The sequence below is a fragment of the Bos indicus x Bos taurus genome, chromosome 12 (assembly GCF_003369695.1).
Source record: "Bos indicus x Bos taurus breed Angus x Brahman F1 hybrid chromosome 12, Bos_hybrid_MaternalHap_v2.0, whole genome shotgun sequence".
Classification (NCBI taxonomy): domain Eukaryota; kingdom Metazoa; phylum Chordata; class Mammalia; order Artiodactyla; family Bovidae; genus Bos; species Bos indicus x Bos taurus.
Window position 1 is genome coordinate 35,441,545 of NC_040087.1, and position 23,616 is coordinate 35,465,160.

Genomic DNA, 23,616 nt, shown 5'->3' on the forward strand with positions numbered 1-23,616 from the left:
TTTTGATATTTTCAAAACCCCCTCACTGTAGCCTAGTATGATAGGAATTGACGTAGGCATACCTTTCTTTGAACACTTCTATAGAAAATTGTGTCGAGATCACGTGTAATATTTGTAAATGGTCTGCACTTGAAAAGCGGAGAAAATGATGTGCCTGCCCGTGTCTTCATGCTCTTCTGAGAAGTCATTGTAGGTACTGTTCTGTGCCTACAAGTGTCTCTTGGGCCTCAGGCGCTCCTGTGCAGTGATCTTGGCAGAAACCCGGAGTTGGATCAGACTCTGTATGGGTTGCACATGATGGTTATTTTGTAGAGCTTCAGAAAATTTCTACTTTTTCTTGACTTCATTTTGACTGTCTCTCCCTTTTGATGCTGCTGCTTTGGAAACCAATAATAGCGGTGTTGGTGAATAAAAGAAAAAAATAGAAAATTAATGTAAAGCGTTTCTTCAGTATGTTAATTTTCTATTTTTTTTTTTTTTAACTCTCCTGATTCAGTTTTAGTTCACTGGGTAAAAAAAGAACAGGTAACCATCTCCTTCCTTGTCTAAAAGTTCTGTTTAAAATGAATAAGCGCAGAATGCGCAGGGGAAGATGAGCTGCTGTTTAAAGATGGTGTCTGGTTTCCCCTCAGAAGCGGGTTCAGTGCAGATGCTGTAACTTGCTCATTAAAGCTGGATCTTTCTGAGTGTAGCTTTGGGATTTTACTCAGTTTGATCACTACTGCAATCAGAAAATTCACAAGAACTTCTCACCTTGTGTAAATGTGACCTTTTTATTTTTTAAACATTTTGAGGAAAAGAACCTGAATGTGATTGTGCTCATTTCTGAACTTGCTATTGGAGATGGGCCATCCTGCTCAAAGCTTAATTACGTAACAAACTTGAGATATCTTGACAGCGTGGCTCATCACAGATAGTAATGTTCAGAGGCTCATTTGTCAGATTCTCTGCAGATATAAAGTTCTGTTTTGCACAGGGTGAGAATCTCTTAGAACGTTTTCTGATTGCTTTCTATTTTTATTTTATTTTTGTTAAAGCTGTGTTATTTTTTAGTTCTTCATGCTTTGGAAGTAACAGTTGAAGAGAGGTGAGGAAAGTTTGTGACAATTGTGATCGGTGACTAGCTGCCACCTGCCTGAGGTGTCTTCTGAGAGGAACTAACCTCTTTGTGGTGCTAGAGCAAGGTCACTGGATAAAAAAGGAACAGGTAACCATCTCCTTCCTTGTCTGAAAGTTCTCTTTAAAATTAATAAACGCAGAATGCGCAGGGGAAGGTGGGCTGCTGTTTAAAGATGGTGTCTGGTTTCCTCCCCAGAAACGAGTAAAGTGGACTATGTCCTCTTCCAAGCTGCCACAGCCATCATGGAGGCTGTGGTCCGAGAGTGGATTCTGCTGGAGAAGGCCAGTATTGAGTCCCTGCGCACCTTCCTCCTGACCTACGTCCTGCAGAGGCCTCAGTGAGTACCTGCTCTCAGCTCATCCTTAGGCTGGGTTTTCCTTTGCTTTTCAGTCACTGATGTTTATGGTTAAACTCTGTGTGGGTTCATATCTTAAAAATTTACGTACATGTGATTATAGGTTGTTTTGGAACTTAATGATGGGAGATGTTTTTACTATAAGCTTGTGACGCTGGGTTTCATTTCTTTGAATAGATTGTGCTTGGATGTTAGGGCTTTTTGTTGTTTAGTTCCAGAATTTTATTTATAAATAAAAGTTGATCTTTGACTCGGTCGAAAATCCTTTATACTTGTGCTTCTTTTGGTTCTTGGTGTATATTATAAGACATAGGTGAGTAGCCATGAGGGTTGGGAGAAGTCAGGCACCATTAACATGTACATAGAGATGGCAGTGTTGAGAAGGTTGTAGAGCCGAAAGCACCGCATTCTTTTTAAGTTTCCTGTGGAGAGGGGTCAGGTCTGAGGAATAGGGTGAGAGTGAGTTTTCTTTTTATATTATACACATTGTATTGTTTAAAAATTTTAAAGATTGTGTGAATTCATTGCCTGTATGGTTTAGAAACAAATGAGGAAAACTACTGGCCATACAGGTTTTGGGAGAAATTAATTTACTGTATATCTTTTTTTTTTTTTTAAGTCCCCTCAATACCAAGTCTCCTAAGGAGAGGCATCATACATTGTGTGCAGTTTGTGCAGTTGAACACTTTTTTGCACAGATATTTATTTTCACACTCAATGAAGAACTGTTACATAATGAGAACTGCTGGTGATTAAGGATGCTGGTCTTGGTGACAGAGATGCACACAGCCTAAAAGATATTTCTGCGTGTTCTGTGTGGGTTTGTTCCTGCTCGGTTCACTAGCAGTCTCTGAGTTCACAGTACTTAGCACTCAGTAAAGTGCTAGTAAGTGCTTCATGTAGAAGAATGCACAAGAGAAAAATCCCAAGTGTGACTCAGCCTGTTAGTATCACAGGTTGGAAGGATAACATGTTCCAGGGATGAGCAAAGGTGCTTGTCTCCAAGTGAGGGTGTGGCTTATTTGTTTCAGTTTTAACAGCATAAGGAAAACTCGCTCCTATTACAGACCTTTCTCTTCTCCTTCATGCTGTTTTTCTTCCTTTAAATTTGTTGTTTAATGAACCCTTTTGGATGTTGCTGTCAACTTGCCCTGAAGTCTCTCATATGTCACAGTCCACCCCCTCACGCCATATACACACACAGACGGCCCCCACCCCAACCTGGAGCTGCTCATTTATCACGGGTCTCCACCTCCCTGCCCGTACATGCCCACTCACCCCGCCTTTCAGCTTGGCAGATTTCAGTTGTGTGTGCATGTCATCTCTTGTGTTATCCAAAATCATCTCACCATAATAATTCCAGTGAGTTCAGGGGCTATTTTAGAGTTGATTGTCGGGTTCCACATGGAAATAGTTCACTTATATATTGTCTCCCACATTTACTTTTTGGGGAAAAAAGTGTTCAGCCAAGTGGAAAGAGGAGTGCTGTGACCACGCCACGTGCCTTTTCCCTAGCAGAGGCTCAGCCAGCGATTCAGTGACTCCCACCCCTAAACCCCGCAGTGCAACTCTCCTTAGATCATCTCAGTGCTCTTGATATAACTCTGTATTTACATTATTCACTATAATTCTGACCTTCCCAGTTGTCTGAATAGTGCTGCTTATATCCCTTTTATCTTTTGTAGGTTACTCTTGGATTCAGGATTCAACCACAGATTATATGTTGTATTTAGTTGTTGTGTCTCGTTTAATCTAAATCAGTTCTGCCTCTTTTGGACTTGCATGTCACAGACGTTTTAATCTTGTAGAATGTGCTGAGTGGATCAGGGTCAAGTTAAAGCTTTTGGTGTGCCACATGGGTAGAGAGCTACAGGTTAGGGACTGTAGACTAATACATACGTGCTGTTGTATATCTCCCACTGCAGGCACCACCGTTTTCCTTTCTTTTCTATTGTTTCCTCCAGTCTATGAGTGAAATGCAGGGTACACTTTTTAGAGGCATATAGCATAGTGATTGAGAACGGGACTACGAGTACCCCTTGAGCCCCTTACTAACTCCGTGCCCTTGGGCAAATTAACGTCTTTGTGTATTAGTTGTCTGATTATTAAATAGAGTGAATAGTTGTACTTTACTCAAAAGATTGTAAGGATTAGATGTATTATTTTGTGAAGTTAGTTTATATAAAGACAGATCGTAAGCACTTAATAAATGTTAGGTATTATTGTTCTCTAGTGATTTGGGCTTCCCTGGTGGCTCAGATGGTGAAGAATCTGCCTGCAGTGCAGGAGACACGGGTTTGATCCCTGGGTTGGGAGGATCCCCTGGAGAAGGGAAAGGCTACCCACTCCAGTATTTTTGCCTGGAATTTTTCCATGGACAGACGAGCCTGGTGGCATACAGTCCATGGGGTCGTAAAGAGTCCCAGCAGTGAGCTTTAAAACCAGCTCTGTGTAGCTTTCTAGTGGCAGTCATTGTTTCAAACTGTTGTGTCCCCCAGAAGTACAAACATTCCCCTTGGTCACCTCACATTCTTGCACACAGTAGGGTCTTTGCTTTTATTTGCTTAATGAATCCTTCAGGTCTATTTTGAAGGAATGTTTTTCTCTTCATTCTTGACAGAGCAAGATATGTTTGTTCATTTGGATGAATGTCTGGTAAATGCCTGTTGTGTGGCAGGCAGTGTGCTTTTTCCATGGGACCACAGCAGCGTGTTCGGCATGGCAACCAACCAGGGAGACACAGTTAACCCCCGCAGAAATAGACACTTCGTGTTGTGTGTGGTGTGGGGAGCCCTCCTCTGGATGACCAGCTGGGTGCAGAGAGAGGTGTTTAGGGGGCTGGCCCTGCAGTTGTGAGAGTGAGTGGAGGGGCTGAGATGGAGGGAGGCCCAGGAATGGCCTTAAAAGTGGGGACTCTACCTTTTATGTCCACACGGGGACACCTTTCAGAGTAGAGCAAGCGCTGTTAGTTCTTGTGCTGGATGGCAAGGGGTTGGGGAGGCTGGGGCGGGTCCTACTGCCACAAGCCCCGTTGGGGAGTTTGGGTTTTGTCCCAGGGGCACGTGGTTGTTGAATCTGTGTGAAGTTCTAGAGGCTGGGTTATGAAGTTCAGAGTTAGGTTTTCCAAGCCTTTCTTTTAAGAAACGGTTGTGAAAAGACAGTTAAGTCTGTATGCCCCTGTGGCTCAACGGGCTTTGTAGGAGGCTTCATCTGAGACAGGTGTTTCTGCCACCACACTGAGGAACAGAACTTAGATACAAAGACTGTTTTCGTGTTCCTGTCTGTACAAATAGGTTTTTAAGAGTGTGTATGTTTTCATAGTGCTGTGTCTTGGCTAGCTAGCACGTTAGCTTTCCATATTAGCGGTGATGGAGATGGAGACGAGGCCACAGCATGTCTCTCTGGCAGGGTTGCCCAGAGTTGCCATGGCGCTTAGTGTGCATGGGCTGCGAAGCTGAGAGTGGGCAATCCTTGTTGTGACAACCCTGTTACTCTTACCCCCATTTCATAAGGAGACTGAGGCTCTGAGTGTGAAGGGGCTTGCCCAGGGTCATATAACCGTCACTGCTGGAGTGTGGATTCGAGCTCCGGACTCTGCAGTAGACCAGTGTGTGACCAGGAGCACGCCACCTTATGTGAGCCGTGCTGCCAGCAGCTGCAGTCACAGTGAGGAATCTGGGAGTATTTTTATATTGGATTTGTGTAAAAGTTTTCACAATGATTTTTATGTTTTACAGCCTCCAAAAGTATGTTCGGGAACAGATTCTATTAGCAGTAGCAGTAATTGTAAAACGAGGATCATTAGATAAATCAATTGACTGCAAAAGCATTTTTCATGAAGTCAGCCAGTTGATAAGTAGTGGCAACCCCACTGTGGTAAGTGTGCTATTTGTAAATATTTAAGTTTTATTTTGTATTACACTAATACTGTTACAGCAACAGTAATGGGTATCTACATTAAAAAAAAAAAAAAGGCACAGTCTGATAAATCAAGCAATTTCTGTTTGTTCATGTTTTCTTCTAGTCCTTCTTCTATATGTGTACATATTGTGGGTAGAGTGTACTTTGCTTTTTCATTTGATTCTGTTTTTGTGTGTTACCAGGATTCATAATCATAAGTTCATAAACCTTGTATAGTTTTCATAATCCTATTTAATGGTGTCCAATATTACAAGCTAATATACCATAATATTCTTAACCATTACCCTTCTATTGAACATTTATCCCATTTTTAATAAACCTTTCACAAGGATTTGGAAATGTGTGAAGTAAATATGAAAATGATATCTGACATGAAAATTAAGTGTTGCAGTACTAGTAGGTGAAGGCATGCTATGACTAGCGGGTGTAACTGCACGCCTGAGTTTTCTGGGGAGCCTGGCCAGTTTTTACCTTTCCGTCTCCTGTTGCCTATGAGAACCAGTCAGTCTAGAGAGTGGTGGGCTGTGGTCAGCTGTGGTTCTTGGCTGGAGCTGCTGACTTTATCAGCTGGGGGAGATTTAGTTTGTGTCCAGTTGGGGTTGGCAGTACCTGGCTCAGCTGATTCTCAGGTGTTAAACCTTTCAGTGTTTTGGGTCATCTTTTCACTTTCCTAGTTCCTTTTCCTTAATCATTTGGAAGGTGTCTTTGAGGCTCTGCCCCTTACGTCTCTATATGGATGGTGCCTAGTGGTCCCCCAGTGAGCAGGGTGTGTTACGTGACTTGTGGTATGAAATGAGGACCATGGCTCTGTCCCTTCCCTTCCACAGTGTCTGGATGTCTTCTGCCACTTCTGACACACACACACAGACTCACATGCGTGTGTGCATGCTCACTTCCCACTCCTGCTGGGACTGACCCAGTGAGGTCTCCACTGAAGGGATTTCCTGTATCTGCCCTAGGTATTTCTTATTTTTCCTTCGGAGTTTTTCATATCAGCTTTATTGAGGAGTAAATTCCATGCATTATTCACCCACCGAGTTGTGACATTCTGTGTGCCAATGAACAGCCACACAGTCAGGATACAGAGTGCTGGAGGTTGACTGTGTGTTTGGTGTGCTGTGTGCTGCATTGTGCTGGTTTCTTCCAGGAGCCATGCTGTCGGTAGAAGTCGCTGTGTTGATGCAGATGTTCTGTCTTCACTCTCCAGCCTGTGGCACATGCAGCTTCTGAGTATTTGAAATGTGGCTTGTGTGACTGAGGAGCTGAATTTTTTATTTTATTTTAATTAAATTTTATTTGAATTCAGTATAGCCACATACATATTGCAAAAGACAACTGAATTGGACCCTGTAGTCTAGAGATTTTATAGTCTAAAGATCCTATTCTATGTTCCTTCCACTTAATTGTAGTATTCTAGTTTAATTGTTTATATAAAGCTACCAACTTCAAAGATGTGCATGTTTGAATCATTATACTTTATGAGTTGTTTTGACTTTATGTAGTGAAGAGCTCTGTTGAAAATAGTCTACAGATAAGATTCCGTTAACAGTTTCCAAGGTAAAGATACCTGGGAATATGCTCTCAAAACCCTCTATAGGTTGATGGAGTCTCCCACTTCTGGTGAAGAGCTTTGCTGTTGAGGCACTGGCACCTCAGGGCGTGCATTCGTTGTGTGTCCAGCGTCCCACAGTTGCATGGATTTTGTTAGCCTCTCCTGCCTCACTTTTGGCCGTGTGGGCAGTCCAGCGAGGGCCTCACTGATGGTCATGGGGAAGTCATGTGGCAGCCTGTCTGGCCAGAACTCATAGGGAAAAGGTTGGACCTGAGGCTGCCCCTTGGAAATACCATCCCAGCCCCAACTCTGAACAGGTTCCTCTTTGTAACTTTGATTTTACTTAGCGACTCTCTGTCTCAGGTGACTTGTGTGCAGGACAGGATTCCAGCTCACTGTGACTGACCAGGAGGTGAACTGAGGAACTTAGCAGTGCCTCTGGGATTGTTGTTGATTGTCCTTGGTGATCCTGTCAGCTGAGGTGTCAGTGTCGAGGTGGAATTTCTACTCTGTTCTCGTTCACCACGGTAGCCTCCAGATGCTGAAGGCAAAGGCCCGGAGCCCTTGCTTCAGGAATGTGCACATGTCAGAAATTGGGAATTGTGCCCTCCTCTCTCTCCCCCTGGGTAACTGACCCTGATCCACCCCAGAAAGTAGGCCCACTGCAAATGGTGATTGGTTTCTTAGAGCCACTGAAATAACTGATGTTCTGAGAATGCTTGAAACAGATGTAGCTGTTTAGTTAGAGAAGATTTTGTGCTATTCACAGTACATTCCCTTTGAGAGGAATGAGTAAATTTAATATTCTCAGAAACTACTCCAAAACAGGAGGAGTTTTTTAAAGTTAAATTTCTCCTAACAGGACTTTTACAGTAGCAGAAAGTCAGTAGTGGGATGTAGAACTTAATTTCAATATTGCTAGATGAATTTGTTTTGGTGACCACACTGAAAATGTTGAACTTGGAAAGCATTCCTGCATTTATATGGCAAGTTCAAGTTCAAGATGTGTGCCTGGAGCCGTTCCTGTTCCTTCAGCAGGTTTAAAGATGAGGCTGCAGACCAGGAAACGTTTTAGTCTCTCTTCCTGTCTTCTCAGCTGCTAAGGATTTGTGCGAGTGCTTCAAGAGTTTGCATAAGATTTTCCTAGTCTTGGAGACATGAATAGCAATGGGGAAGAGGTTTAAAACTTTGAGAGGAAAGCAAAATGATGAAATCGGAAAACTGATGATAGTGGCTAGAAACTTTTGGTATAAAGGTGATTTTAGAGATACTTGAAGCGGTAACTGGTTTTCTCTGGATGAAAGAAAGGGTTGACCAAAAGGCTAGAAACTTTTGGTATAAAGGTGATTTTAGAGATACTTGAAGCGGTAACTGGTTTTCTCTGGATGAAAGAAAGGGTTCGTAGGTTAGTTGACTGACTACCCTTTTAAGAACGATGCTTCCTGGCGTCCCTAATTGACTGGAAATTAGTCAGTTTGGCTAACTGACTATTAGCTAACTCAGTTCTGCCTCTCCCCCTTGCTTTCTGAGTGTAGCTTCTGGTCCAGCATCGTGCTAGTGAAGTTGCAAGTGTGAATGCGTTTAGGGGCAGGATCATATGCTACAGCATGGATTTTGACTTTGGGTTCACACTTAGGTTCCCGTCCTAGCTCTGCCATGTATCAGTGGTGGTAAACTACCTCCCTTACTTGAGAAATTAACTTCTCTGGGTGGTGATTGACCAGTATGGGAAAGACAGCATTAAGAGCACTTGGCAAATGCTGTGTCCCTCGTGGCCTCACACCCCTTTCTTTACAGGATCTTAGGACATGCTATCATCTTTTTCTATCCAGTGGCATTTTAAGTGTTGAAACCAGAAGAAAGTATTTATGCTCTTATCCATGAATGAAAACTAATTGTGTATTTTAAGAGTATGTTACCAGCATGTTTCCTTTAAACACTTTAAGAAGTGCCCTGTGGTCTTTGTTCTCTGTATTTTGTGAGTTACACAGTTTCCTGTTCAGACCGCACAGTTGTCTGTGTGTTGTGCTGTCTTTGCGGGCGGTGTGTGTGCAGGTCTCTGTCCTGTGCCGTCCCCTCCTGGTGTGCACAGGCCTCCCCCTGGGCTGCTTTGTCCCGAGGGCAGGGGATCACCCCTTGGAGGAGTTCATAGGAGGCCTGGCTTCCCAAGGAAAGTGGCAAAATGTTGTATTTTAATTAACATTCAAGCTAAGTTTTTAACCTATTTCATGTTTGTTTTATTTCCTTTGAAAGCAGTCAGCCTGTGTAAGTCACTCTGAAAGCTGCTGAATGTGTGGTTTAAGCCTCCTTTCTTCCTCTTTGCCATGCTAGAGAGAAGAGGGTGAGAAATTCCCGGCTGCCGTTGGACGTGATAGCAACTTAATCTCTCTTATCACAAGTCTCATTGATGTTTGCTTAGAGGAGCAGCTGGAGGTCTGCTTTATGTATGGCAACCTTTCATAAAGTTTATTCTTGGTAATAAAGCTCTGGGGGCAAGAGCCAGGCTATTATAAGAGACAGTTCTCTCTGAACAAGAGTATTGTATTTTATCAGCTGGTTAGTGTACGAGTATCTTGTTCTGGTGACAGTAAGCTGGAGAGTGAGGCACGTTGTCCCTGAAGGATGTTCTTTCCACTTCTGTGAAATTAGTGTCTTTTACTGGAAATGAGAATTCTGCTTTAAGACTTCTAATGTGAAGGCTGCAGTTACTTCAGTTGTCAGCTGGTGAATTGACTTGTGAGTTTTAGTACTTCAGTGAAAGAAAACATTTTAGACTCTTTCATTACCTCCAAACCTCATTGACTGTCTTCTACTTGTTTTACATAGTAAGTTTTATCTTTGAAATTCATCAGTAGCTTAAAAAAAAACTTGGGAACACACTCATTTTCCTCCTTCCCTTGTGTTAATGTTGTGTCAGGCACAGGTTGGCTTATTAACCTAGGTGAGCAAGCACTCTGTTGCACTAGCGATGCTTTAGTTTTGATTTTCTTTTTTAAATTGGTAACTTACCTTGTGATTTTAATTTGGTGGATTGTAGTTAACGGTCAGGAAGTAGGACTAAAGAAGCCAACACAAGCTATTTTTATGATGATGAGGATGCTGTTGCCTTTTGACTTGATCCTGTCATACATGCTGCATTTATGTAGCATTTTCCCCTATCATTCAGTCTGAACCTCAGGGCAGTCACGTGACCTCTGTGGTGACAAGGTGTAGCCCTTTTGTGGCTGAGAGTTGAGGCCAGACAGATGAAGTGCTTGGGTTCAGTCACTAGACGTGAGGAGTCTCAGCCCGTCAGGGCCCAGCTTTTCTGACCTCTCTATATGAAACAGTAGGGTTTAAGGTTCTTGTCCTGGCCCACTGGGAGAGTCCCGTGGAGGGTTTTCATTTGGAATTGATTTGGGGTATAGTTGTAATGAATATTATTATTTGGCTTCTGAGTTGTTACTGGAAATGAAAGCTGTCGCTTGGGGCTGCTTGTTAGTGCTGGTCACACTGCCAGCAGCAGCGAGTGACAGGCACAGACGGTGCCTGGGCACAGCCGTGGCACACGTCTGTCCGGCAGGGCTGGGCTCTGCCCCCAGTGTCGTGGGCTGGGAACTCGCCTTGTGTGTTTTAGTGGATTCCTGGTGCTTGCTTTGTCACTACACCATGTATAATTGCCTTAGAAATGATTGTTTTGGAAAATTTTACATGAAGTAAGTTTCATTAAAAGCATTTGCTTGCTGCATTTGGAAGATTCAACAGATACTTAGTCCTTATGATTTTGGATAAATGAAGCATTGCTGTGTTCACCTCTTTGTACTGACGGTCCTTTATAATGGCTTCATCCCAGTTGCTAACTTCAGTGTGAGCCTCTGATCTGGTTTCAGTGGGGTTCCCACTGTAGTGACCACAGATTTTGTTTCTGGCCCCTGAAGTATTGGAGTCACTGTCTCTCATACAGCAATAAGACCTAGCCCTGACTGCCTTTAGAACAGAAATAAGACCTAGCCCTGGAAGGCATTGAGCTGTGGTGGTTGAGGGGTTATGCCCTCGGGGGACCCCTGGAGCCGGCAGAGGGGAGAACTTGGGGTGCCCCCCCTTCCTCCACTTCTCTTTCCCGAGAAGGAGCTTCCCCTTCTCTGAGGCTCTTCTGGCCGCCTCCTGAGTGCCCTGCCCTGTTCACATGGTGCTTTGTGTTTGTTGGTGCTATCTGGTTGGTAGACCGTCTGGAGACCAGTGACTCGTCTTAGACACCAGGAAGTGTCTGTGTCCTCTGTGAACAGGAGGAGCGCCCTCCTGGTCTGTGCAGAGCACCTCGCTTTTTCTGTGTACAGTCCATGCTTCACGTTGATCATTCTCCAGGGATTTCTGTTAACTGGCACCTCTGGGCCACAGTATTATCACTAATGATGCTGATCTCAAAGCCTTGCAGGGCTTCCACATTAAGGAGCGAATAAAACTGCTCAGTTATCTTTTAATGATACAATATCTCACTTAACTTTGGTTCTTAAAGAGCTGGTGGTTTTAGGTAGATTAAAGCCAGGGTATTTGATTTCTGGTAGCACCGCTGACCATGTTGCATAATTTATTTTCAGGTATTTCTTAAGTCCTTGAATGGAGAATTTGCTAGGGACCCACTTGTTTTTGAAAGTTTGTCCTTTTGTATCATAATTGTAAAGTGGAAAAGGTAGAATATAAAACAATACACTGGGATATTGGTAATGTATTATAATAAAAAATGTATAACTGCACTTAAAAATTGGAAAGCAGTAAACACATTACAATAGTAACCTCTCAATGATTATTTTTGTAGGAAGAAAAATTAATTTAAAAACAAAATATTCTTATGGTCAACGAACTAAGTCTACAATAAGAATGTAGTTTGTTCTTACTTATGTATTGAGTTGGCCAAAAAATTCATTCCCGTTTTCCTGTAACATGAACTTTTTGTCCAATCCAGTGTTAAGAATACACTTCCCTTTATGGGTGAATTTTGTACTTTATTGGTGTGAAAGTCTGCATTGTGCTGGGATGTTGCAAAAGCAATCCCATCCCACTGGGGACTCCCTGTGTGTCTGCTGAGGCTTGTAGGTAAAGGAGACTGACTTTTAAGCATGCGTCCTTCTTGGCGGGAATGGCCTCAGGAAGCTCCTCCCCTGTCTGTGCTCCTGCTTTCTCCTTCACTTGCTCACCACAGACCCGTGCTTGCACTCCCAGAAGTGCTTATTTCATGTAAAAATCTTTATTGTGAGTACATGCTCAGTCATCATGTACTCAAACAATAAAGTGAGTTATGTTACTAAAAATTAATATATGGTTGTAGTTTATGCTGTTTTGAGGTGAATATAGTTTGGGGAAGAAGTGGAAATGGTGACAGATTTTATTTTCTTGGGCTCCAAAGTCACTGTGGATGAAGACTGCAGCTATGAAATTAAAAGACCCTTGCTCCTTGGAAGAAAAACAGTGACAAACCTAGACTGCATATTAAAAAGCAGAGACATCATTTTGCCAACAAAGGTCCATACAGTTAAGGCTATGATTTTTCTAGGAGTCATGCATGGATGTGACAGTAGGACTGTAAAGAAGGCTGAGCCCCGGAGAGTTGATACTTCTGAACTGTGGTGCTAGAGAAGACTCTTGAGAATCCCTTGGACATCAAGGAGATTAAACCACTCAATCCTAAAGGAAATCATCCCTAAATATTCACTGGAAGGACTGATGCTGAAGCTGAAGCTCCAATACTTTGGCCACCTGATTTGAAGAGCCAACCTACTTAGTTGGAAAATACCCTGATGCTGGGAAAGATTGAGGACAAAAGGAGAAGTGGGCAGCAGAGGATGAAATGGTTGGATGGCATCACCGAATCAATGGACAGTGAGTTTGAACAAACTTCAGGAAATAGTGAAGGATAGGGAAGCCTGGCGTGCTGCAGTCCATGGAGTTGCAAAGAGTTGGACAGGACTTAGCTGAACAACAAAATAATCTGGCACTAAAAACAGTTTGTGGCAAGTTGTAGATTACTTGTGCAAAACTATTATAGATAATTTGTAAGGATGATAAGTTTATATTTAACGAATGTTTCTGGGTTCTATTCAGTTTGCATGCTTTTGAATAAGTTGTGCATCAGTCCTGTTTTCAGTAGATTGATTATTTCACCTGAGATTCCAAAATTAGTTTCTGTTTTTCAATAAGACACGTTTTCTTGTACATTTAGGTATCTGTTCATAGTATTCTTTCTGTGTACTGAAGGAAATGGCAACCCACTCCAGTACTCTTGCCTGGAAAATCCCATGGATGGAGGAGCCTGGTAGGCTACAGTCTATGGGGTCGCAAAGAGTCGGACACGACTGAGCAAGTTCACTTAATAGTACTCTTTCTGTGTACTGAAGTCTTATTTAGAAGGGGTAAGAGAAAAGTTGGAGAAGGCAATGGCACCCCACTCCAGTACTTTTGCCTAGAAAATCCCATGGACGGAGGAGCCTGGTAGGCTGCAGTCCATGGGGTCGCTATAGTCTGATACGACTGAGCGACTTCACTTTCAAGCATTGGAGAAGGAAATGGCAACCCACTCCAGCGTTCTTGCCTGGAGAATCCCAGGGACGGGGGATCCTGGTGGGCTGCCGTCTATGGGGTCGCACAGAGTCGGACACGACTGAAGCGACTTAGCAGCAGCAGCAGCAGCAGCAAGAGAAAAGTGAAAAGTATGGGGAAAAATTGTTTTCAGAATCATAGGATCTTGTAATCCATCATGTTAGATCCTTGTAAATTAACTTTTCCTTTTGAATTTCATTAATTTGTATTTAATACTACTACCCACTTTCCCTACCAGAACCTAGCCATGTTTAAAAACTACATTCATTATTGATCCCAACGCCACTTAAGTGTATCTGTGAACTTGTGATTGCTGGCACTTCGATCATTAATCACTATTTTAAAAGTAAGCCAGTTTTTCAACCACAGTTTTGTTAGCTAAATGGGAAGATGGTTGCACTTGGTGCATATCTGTGCCCCTTTCAACTGTGAGATGAATGGAGTGTGGTCAGCTGTTGCTCTGAGAGAAGCTCTGAATGCTCGTTTCTCCCCCTGTGCCTGGGTCCCTGCAAAGGCAGTCCAACTTACACACTCTTCTTGAAGATTGGGTAAAGGGGATATTTTAATGTTACAACATATGTGTATTTTGAAGTACAGTTACAAAGTGAATGTGTGTGTGTGTTTAAGCTATGTATCTATAGTCAGAAGGCTTGCTGTCAAAGGCAGTCAGGTCTGCGCACCCCAGGATTCCTGAGGATATTCACATGTAATCCATGTTGTTAGGGCTTTCTGGTGTGGAAAAGTCTGACAAGCTGCTTGAATCTCTGGGTCAGGGTGCTATCATAATTGTTAATTATACATCATACTTATCAGTTAAGACTTAGAGGCCAGTGGGAGTTTATTTCTTTTTTACATTTTCTTTGAGGAAAATTTTAGACACGTGCAAAAATATACCAATACTACAAAAGTATACAAATACACTACAAATAGTTTATTGGTCACCTGTGTAACCATCTTTCATCTTCAACAAATATCAATGCGTGGTAATCTTTAGGAATTTAATTTTATGTGTATTTGCTAAGATTGCCGAGACAAGCATCTGTAAGGTCAAGGTACGGACATCAGAGGCATTTCTGAGCAGAGATGCTGCAGTTGGTGGGCGGGTAGCACTGTTCTCAGCTGTTGTATAAGCTGCATAAATAGTATCGTCCTGACTTTAATCTTTGGGTTGTTCAGAGGTAGTGTGCATATTTCTGTGTGACCTCTGGAAACTGGCCAGAGTAAGTGGTATCGTCCCTGCCATGGTACCTTGACACTGTGAGTAAAAGCAGTGAGCTGATAGTTGGGCCTGTTGATACAGCCACCGAGAAGGAAAATCTTTGTTTTCAGTTGTAAAAACTCAGCAGTACTACCTGGTTAATATTTTGGAGACTGTAAAATCTGTTTCACTTTTCTTCTCTTTGGAAATACAGGTTACAGTCATCAGAACTTAGAGTCAGACGAACCTGGGTTCAGATCTCAGTTGGCCTTGATGACCTGCCCTTTGACTCTTCTTTCAAATGTCAAATGGGGATATGGATTGTGCGAATCAAAAGAAATAATGCATTAAATATCAATCATCTTAAAATACTATTTATACTGTGGTTGAGGAGCAGTAGGAGGGCGTCCTGAGTGTCAGGCTCAGAGTCTCCCATAACTGGGGTGAGCTGATGTACCTACAATTCCAAGGCCACCGGGAGCAGCAAGCTCATCTTTACCCTGTTCTGTGTGGTTTTCTTGTGGCAGAAGATATGATGGGTGCTCCAGAGATAAAAGCGTTTCATTATGTTGAACAGATATTGTATAGAAACCAAGCATGGGAAAACAGTGACTCACGATCATCTGTTATTGAATACTTACAGCAAACTTTGGCCTGTTCAATTCTCACTGCACTGTTGAGTGAATTCTCAAGTTCAAGTAAAACGAGCAATATTGGACTTAGTATGGAGTTCCATGGCAACTGCAAAAGAGTTTTCCAGGTACTGTTATTTTTGTTCTTATGTTTTAATCATTAGATCATTCACTTTTTACTCAATTTGTTCCTAGTGGAGTGAGAACATTTCTTTTATCTAGTTGAATGATAGCCTGTACATGAAAATTTGTGTTGTGATTTCATAGGATACAGTAAAGCGATAGGTTTGGTAAACATAGTTGATGATTTAAGGTTGTTTGTTTAATTTTAGTCTTAAAACGGAAATGCTACTATTAAAATCCTCAGCTTATTAATTTTGTTCATATTGTGTTTAGATAGAACTAATTCAGTTGGTGTGACTCTGCTGGCTTTAAAAGTAGCCCTGGCAGTGTGCCAGAAAGGGCTGTGTATTTCAATGTTACTGTAGATGGCGTGGGCTCTTTGTTTCATGTGTATTGTTTGGCTCCGAAGTGAGTTATGTGAAGACACTGGTTTTAGTCAGAGGGCTCATGCTGAAGCCATTGGCCCTCACCTCAGACCTGCTTCTCTGGAGAGTGGCCTGTAACTGACGGTGGTGTCTTCAGATGGCATCACTTAAGAGCATTCTGCAATGTAACTTCCAGGCAGGCCTAAAAATGGAAGGTGTCCTTAAAGAAGTCATGCTTTCCATTGGAAATTTTAAGGTTTCTGTTCGTTTGCTTCTATAGTTCTAAAAGGGAATGTATTTTGTATAAGCATTTGACCAGAGCACGTGTGGTTAATTGACTACAGGAGGAAGACCTCCGCCAGATCTTCCTGCTGACGGTGGAGGTGCTTCGGAATTTCAGCCTGCAGGAGCACCTTAGCGCCCAGATGTCGTCCGTGTTCCAGCGCTACCTCGCCCTGGCCAACCACGTCCTCAGCTGGAACTTCCTGCCTCCAAACCATATCCTTCCAGCCTCCTCAGGCTGACATGTGGCCGTGGCCCTGCCTGACTTTTGTAGCTGAGGGCACTGTGTCTCTGTAGGTCAAGAAATCGGGGTTTTGAAAGAAAAGAAAAACCTTTTAGAAATGGAATTTTACTTTATATTACCACAGTGCAGTGGAATACTTAGGACATTTAAAGTTTCATTTATAACTTTGTAGAAGAGGGTTGAATACATGGAATCGTGGTACATCACCAGGCTGTTGCTAACCAAGGGATAGCTGCTCGCCTTAGTTGGGGAGGGAGTTTTATCAAGAAACCCAGTCATTTTCTCTTGTAATCTGTGATTCCATTCAGATTGTGGCTGACTTTCCTTAAGGCTAGTTGGGAGTTCTCCATTTGGTCTTTGTTGATTACAGTGTTGTTAAAGTGTGGATAATAAGGTAGTAATATATTTACTCATCAAAAAGTGTTCCCAATATAAAAACATGAAAATTTCAGTAGCTCAGCTGGTAAAGAATCCACCTGCAGTGCAGGAGACCCCGGTTCCTGGGTTGGGAAGATCCCCTGGTGGAGGACACGGCAACCCACTCCAGTATTCTTGCCTGGAGAATTCCATGGACAGAGGAGCCTGGCAGGCTACAGTCCATGGGGTTGAAAAGAGTCAGACAGGACTAAGAACAGCACATTATTAGTAGTACAGGGTTTAAATGGACTATATTATAAATACAAAGTATCTGCTTTTTAATTATTTACATAAGTAGAGATACTTGTGTTAGAACTGCTGTTAGAACTGTTCTAAATGAACTGCTGCTGTTCCTTAGTTTAGAGTTTGATTTGCTTTTCTAGAACATTTGCTCACTTGATAGGCTGAAAGCAGTAATATGCGTCCTAGTTGAGTCACATATCCAGGCTCGAGTTTCAGCTGATCTCAGGCCTGTTACTCCTTTGAGTCTCACTGTGTCCACCTGTAGAATGGGGACATGGACTATGAGTGAACTGAACAAGAGGATGCATTTACAGCACTCTTGGGAGCTAGCACATGTTTGCTGAGCTCTTAGGAGTCTGCTTGATCAGCTGGCTGTCTGTGCTGTGCTCTGTTTTCCTTGATCTGATCTATTCCTTACAGTACAGGAAGTTACACAGTGTTTCACTGAACCTGTTCTGTGTGTGTTAGTCCCTTCTTGGAGGATGGGGGTCTGTTTAGGAGAAAAGAGCAGACGATCAGCAGAAGGACATAGAGAAGCAGCCATTTCAGACATGAGGATGCACTGGGGACTCTGCACGGATAGGAACTCATTCATCCCCTGGGCTGTAAACTCGGGGTTGGGCGGGGCGGGGCGGGGGGTGGGGGGCTGCTCCATTTATGTGACAGAACGTGAGCTGTCAGATGCTGGGAAGGGGAATGAGTCCCCAGACCTCTTGCCCAGAGGGGGTCACAGTGAGCGGGGCAGAGCTCACAGGAGGTTAATCCTTTCCACCCTAGTCTCGAGTCCTCTTTATGCTAATAATCAGCTTTATATCTCCAGTATATTCCTTTTGATTGTTAGGGGGCACATATTATCTTAGGTTTGCTTTGAAAAACATTCCCCCTTTGTGTTTTGCAGTCTTAAGTTTTGCTCCAGTTTTTGTTGGGGATCGAGGGGAAAAGAAAGAAGGTGAAGTTGCTCAGTTTTGTCTGACTCTTTGCGACTCCATGGACTATAGCCCGCCAGGCTCCTCTGTTCATGGGATTTTCCAGGCAAGAATACTAAAGTGGGTTGCCATTTCCTTCAGGGAATCTTTCCAACCCAGGGTTTGAACCCGGATCTACCCTAATTATAGGCAGACGCTTTACCATCTGAGCCACCAGGGAAGATCTGGTGGAGGGGACAAAAGATATGAAAAAAACTTTGGGACAGATTGAAAAAGTAACAGGCCACATGGAACTATCAAAACATTAATGATGTGGGAAAATCAAGGAAAGTTATGCTGTGTATATTGTAGCCAACTTTAAAATCTGTTTTATGGGAAAATTCACTTGACTGAAGAACAACTGTTTTGTACAGGGAAATAGTGCTCTGGGAGTTTGGAAACAGAATTTGTCTAAAGATACACACATACAAAATGTTTTTATAAAGTTGTAATGAGGGCTTTGGAAGACCTGTCATCTAAAAATGATAAGCAGGACTGCTGAAGGCAAGCGCTTCTTGTGTCAAGAAAAGTGAGTCTCAATCTTGCAGGACGGGATCCTGTGTCACGATGCACAAAAGTGTGTCTCTCTGCCTGTGTATGTTCCTGTACAGCTGTTTGCTGGCTCAAGAACTGCACTCAAGCATTTCTTCCTTTGAGTGGATTAGCTCAAATGTAGGACAAAGACTATGGCAGTGGAATGAAACTCAGTTCAGTTCAGTCGCTCAGTCATGTCCAACTGTTTGCAACATCATGGGCTGCAGCACACCAGGCTTCCCTGTCCATCACCAACTCCCAGAGCTTACTGAAACTCATGTCCATTGAGTCGGTGATGCCATCCAACCATCTCATCCTCTCTTGTCCCCTTCTCCTCCCACTTTCAATCTTGCCCAGCATCAGGGTCTTTTCAAATGAGTCAGTTCTTCACATCAGGTGGCCAAAGTACTAGAGCTTCAGCTTTAGCATCAGTCTTTCCAATGAATATTCAGGACTGATTTCCTTTAGGATGGACTGGTTGGATCTCCTTGCAGTCCAAGGAACTCTAAAGAGTCTTCTCCAACACCACAGTTCAAAAGCATCAGTTCTTTGGTGCTCAGCTTTCTTTATAGTCCAACTCTCACATCCATACATGACTACTGGAAAAACCATAGCTTTGACTAAACAGACCTTTGTTGACAAAGTAATGTCTCTGCGTTTTAATGTGCTGTCTAGGTTTGTTATAGCTTTTCTTCCAAGGAGCAAGCATCTTTTAATTTCATGCCTGCAGTCACCATCTGCAGTGATTTTGGAGCTCCCCAAAAATAAAATCTGTCACTGTTTCCATTGTTTCCCCTTCTATTTGCCATGAAGTGATGGGACTGGATGCCATGACTTGAATTTCTGCATGTTGAGTTTTAAGCCAACTTTTTCACTCTCTCTCACTTTCATCAAGAGGCTCTTTAGTTCTTCTTAGCTTTCTGCCATAAATGTGGTGTCATCTGCATGTCTGAGGTTACTAATATTTCTCCCAGCAGTCTTGATTCCAGCTTGTGCTTCATCCAGCCCAGCATTTCTCATGATGTACTCTGCATATAAGTTAAATAAGAAGGGTGATAATATACAGCCTGAATGTACTCTTTTCCTGATTAGGAACCAGTCTGTTGTTCCATGTTCAGTTCTAACTGCTGTTTATTGACCTGCATACAGATTTCTCAGGAGGCAGATCAGCTGGTCTGGTATTCCCATCATTTTAAGAATTTTCTACAGTTTGTTGTGATCGACACAGTCAAAGGCTTTGGCGTAGTCAGTAAAGCAGTAGTAGATATTTTTCTGGAACTCTCTTGCTTGTTTGATGATCCAGCAGATGTTGGCAGTTTGATCTCTGGTTCTTCTGCCTTTTCTAAATCCAGCTTGAACATCTTAGCTGTTACTGTATTGTCAGTGCTGATTAAGAAAATTAGTTGCAAGGAACCCAGTTCTGACATAATTTCTAATTTTGGCCATTACTTGGAAATCTGTTGTTTAGGAAACTGAGCAGGAGTTGAATGGTTAGTGTTATACCTTGTAAAAGATCTAATGATCACATTTAACTCAATTAGTATATTGAGTTGAACAGATCAGGGATGTTTAATCTTAGTGAAGTCCAGCATATCAGTTCTTTCTTACGTGGATCATGCTTTGTTATTCAGCCAAACCCAAGATCATCTAGACTTTCTCCTATATTGTCTTTTAGGAGTTTTATAAGATTCTTTTTTTTTTTTTTCTCAGCTGCGCCACATGGCATGTGAGACTGTAGTTCCCTGACCGGGGTTGAACTTGTGTCCTCTACGTGGAAAGCACGGAGTCTTAACCTCTGGACCACCAGGAAGTCCCTTGCAGTTTTCCATTTTCACATTTATGACTATGATCCAGTTTGGTTGACTTTTGTGAAAAGAATATGGTCTATGTCTTGATTCTGTTTTTTTGGTATATGAACGTCCAGTAAATTAAGCCTTTGTGGAAGACTTTTTTTGCTTCATTGTATTAGTCTTCTCCTTCTTCAAAGATCATTTGACTACGTGTCTGTAGGTCTATTTCTGGTTTCTCTGTTCTGTGCCATTGATCTATTTGTTCTTTCTCCAAAACCATATTGTCTTGATTATTGTAGATTTATAGTACGTTGAGTTGTGTCAGTTCTTTGTTCTAAAGATCACAAAGATTCAATCCTTTATTTTGTTCTAAGAGTTTTATAATTTTGGCCCTTGTGTGTAGGTCTGTCGTGCATGAGGTCTATTATCCATCCATTTTAAGTTTTGTGGAGATATTAATATAAGGTATAATGGGATTTTACATGTAATATCCTGTTGTTCCTGCTTAGTTTATTGTAAAGGTACTTTTTTTCCCAGTTGAATTGCTTTGGTCTCCATGTGTAAAATCACCTGACTGTAAATGTAATAGTGTATTTCAAGATTATTTTGTCTTTTTTGTGTCTTTTTTTGTAACCATTTGGAGTTTAGGGTCAGTTTATCAATTTCTTCAAAAAAGCCTGCTTGGATTTTGATAGGAATTATGTTAAATCTGTAGATCAGTTTGAGGAGAGTTGCCATGCTAACAAGTGGCAAAATAATAAGTTTTCCAATCCATGAACATGGGATGTCTTGCCACTTTTTAGATCTTTGTTTTTTTCTTTCAACTCTCTTTTAATAGTTTTCAGAGTAGAAGTTTATACTTTTTTTGTTAAATTTCTTCCGAGTATTTAATTTTTTTAATTCAATTACAAACAGCTGATTTTAAAATTATTTTTGTGTTTATTGCTGGTATATAGAAATAGAAGATTTTGTATGTTGATTCTTGTACCATGTAACGTTGTTGAACCTGCTTATTAGCTCAAGTAGTATTTTTAGTGGATTGTTTTGGATTTTTTGTGTACATGTCTTCTGTTTTTGTTTTTTGTTTTTTTTTAAGGATTTACATGTAGGTTTCATATGCACAGAAGTGGTTTATGGAGGTGTCCTCACTCCAGGCCTGTAGCTCCTGCAGTTTGGCAGATGTCACAGACAGCCACTCTGGGCTCTGTCTTTAAAGATCTGAGGTGAAATCCACCTGCTTTTGTTTTTGTAGATTATTATTGTCTAAAGGGAGCATCCTTGTCCTGGGTCCTCTGTCTTACCTCCACCCCCATTGAAAAGCATGGGCTGCCCCCGTGGGCCCCGCCTCCTTCTGCCCTGGGCCTCTGCACGTGGAGTTCTCTGCCTCCTGACTGTCCCTCCGTCGCGCACCCTGGCCATGCCACGTTTGCTTTGCTGTGGCTTTTGACGTGCACGTTGTGTGTGCTTTTCTCCCACTGGCCCACTTCTCAGGTATCACGTTCCTTTCGTTAGCGTGTTGAGCAGTGCCTGTCTGCTGCTTGTCTGGGAGCACAGGGAAGCGCGGCTGTGTCCTGCTGCTGGGTGGTCAGCTCCATGCAGTGTCCAGCGTGCGGTGACAGATGCCCGACACGTGCGTGTGTCCTGCTCACTGAGCGGGCAGCTCAGCAGTCGTCGCTCAGGACTCGGGTGTCTTTCTGTGCTGCTGACACTGTTTAGCCGTCAGCTCACCTAGCGTCCATAAAAGCTCGGGGGTTGGCAACGCTCATCAGAGATGACAATGTCGTTTTGTAATAAGAATGCTTGGCAGGTATGTGTGGTATGTTGGCATAAGTAGTCATTCTTTTTTTAGTTTGGTTACACTGCCTTTTATTGGTATTCTATTTTTGTGGATCCGATTTGGTTTTGGTAAAATTTTTCAGCTCAAGCTCTTGGGGAAGCTAACTGGATCATAAGATAGTAACGGGGTACAGAAGCTTCCCCTACTCTAGGATTTCCAGTAAAGCCAGCGTTGCTATTTGGAGGCAAGGCTTTGGAAGACTTTCAGGTGAGGTCAGTTCTCCTTTATTTCAAAGAACTTTGGTTCCTTGGACTAAGTGCTGTGTGAAACTGGGCTCCATGGTTCTGTGCTGTGCCAGAAATAGCAGTTTTTGTTGTTAGAAAAAGTAGCACCAACAGAGATTAAATATGTCAGGAGAAAAACTGGGCTTCCCCTTGCTTCTGAAATTTTTCATTTTACTAATGAGGTGGGACATAGAGTGTGGGGAGATGGGAGAGTTAAGGTATTCCTTCTGTAAGATGTGCATAAGGTTGCCGCGAGGGCTCCCTGTGCTGTGAGGTGCTTGCAAGGCCAGGCCGCTGAGACTCTAGGCTTTCCACATTTGTTGGAGGGTAACTTGTCGCTGTGGTGTAAGCTGTGGAGTTGTTGCTTTGCTGTTGGTCCCCACCGCGTGGTGCTTCTGTGCAAAAGGGGTCCACGGGGTCCGCAGATGAACAGGACCTCATTTGCATGTGTGTTTCCAAGGTGACCTTCCCTTTGTGTTAAGAGCTTGTACTTACGGGTCACGCTGTGTGGTTGAGACAGAAGACTTGGCTGGTTTATCCGCTGACAGTTGTGGCTGGTATGGGCAGCCTGTGCTCCTGGCTGTTCCGTGTGTGAGGCTCTGGCCGGCGGTCCCAGAGCAGGCCAGGTGCTGGTGCCTCTGGTTGCTTGGACGGGCCAGCTTCACCCGAGGAGAGCTTTAGAGCTCTGTAAACTCTCCTCGGGAGGAAAGCCAGGAGCCGGAGAGTTAATTCTACACCGTGTGTGCAGTTAGCTTCCAGCTGTGACCAATTTCCAGGGGACTGAGAGCGCGGAGCTTGGAAGACACTGGTTTTCCACTTCAGCATTGCAGCCTTGCTTGGAGAGGGGCTTGTAGTGTGTGTCCAGGGACACGGGACTCCTTGTACTGTAGCTCCTGTTTGCGAAGGTGAAAACACGGGAAGGTGAAGTGACATTGACATGATGACAGATTTTTTCTTTTATAAATGTGGGATTATTAAAAGCTGAAAGCAGCTCCCTGTGGCTGTCATGTGGGTTGAATTTTATTTGATCACAAATGAATGGTTCTGATACAAAATATGAATTACTTGAGTTTAGTATTTATTTTAAAAAAATATGTAAAGCCATAGCCCCAGAAAATTTTTGGTTTAAAATCTGATTTGAATTTTGGTAAAGGATTGCTATTTAGTGTTACTATCTCCTAAAATCTGATAGGTATATAATAAAAGATCATTTAGTAAATGATCACTTCATTGTCAGACTT

General features: G+C 42.7%; 1 protein-coding gene across 4 annotated transcripts in view; it reads left to right on the forward strand.

Annotated features, from left to right (window-relative positions):
* The window catches only part of XPO4 (exportin 4), a 92,736-nt gene that overhangs the window by 22,224 nt on the left and 46,896 nt on the right, over positions 1-23,616 (forward strand). Inside the window, exons 2-6 of one of the 4 annotated variants that reach the window (XM_027557602.1) lie at positions 1,054-1,207; positions 1,316-1,457; positions 5,213-5,351; positions 15,363-15,479; positions 16,184-16,337. In XM_027557602.1, coding sequence (XP_027413403.1) covers positions 1,363-1,457; positions 5,213-5,351; positions 15,363-15,479; positions 16,184-16,337 — 505 coding nt within the window. In that variant the 5' untranslated portion in view covers positions 1,054-1,207; positions 1,316-1,362. Of the gene's footprint in view, positions 1-1,037; positions 1,208-1,315; positions 1,458-5,212; positions 5,352-12,782; positions 12,805-15,362; positions 15,480-16,183; positions 16,338-23,616 lie in introns of those variants that run through there. The other 3 variants (XM_027557603.1, XM_027557601.1, XM_027557604.1) reach the window with 3 other exon arrangements.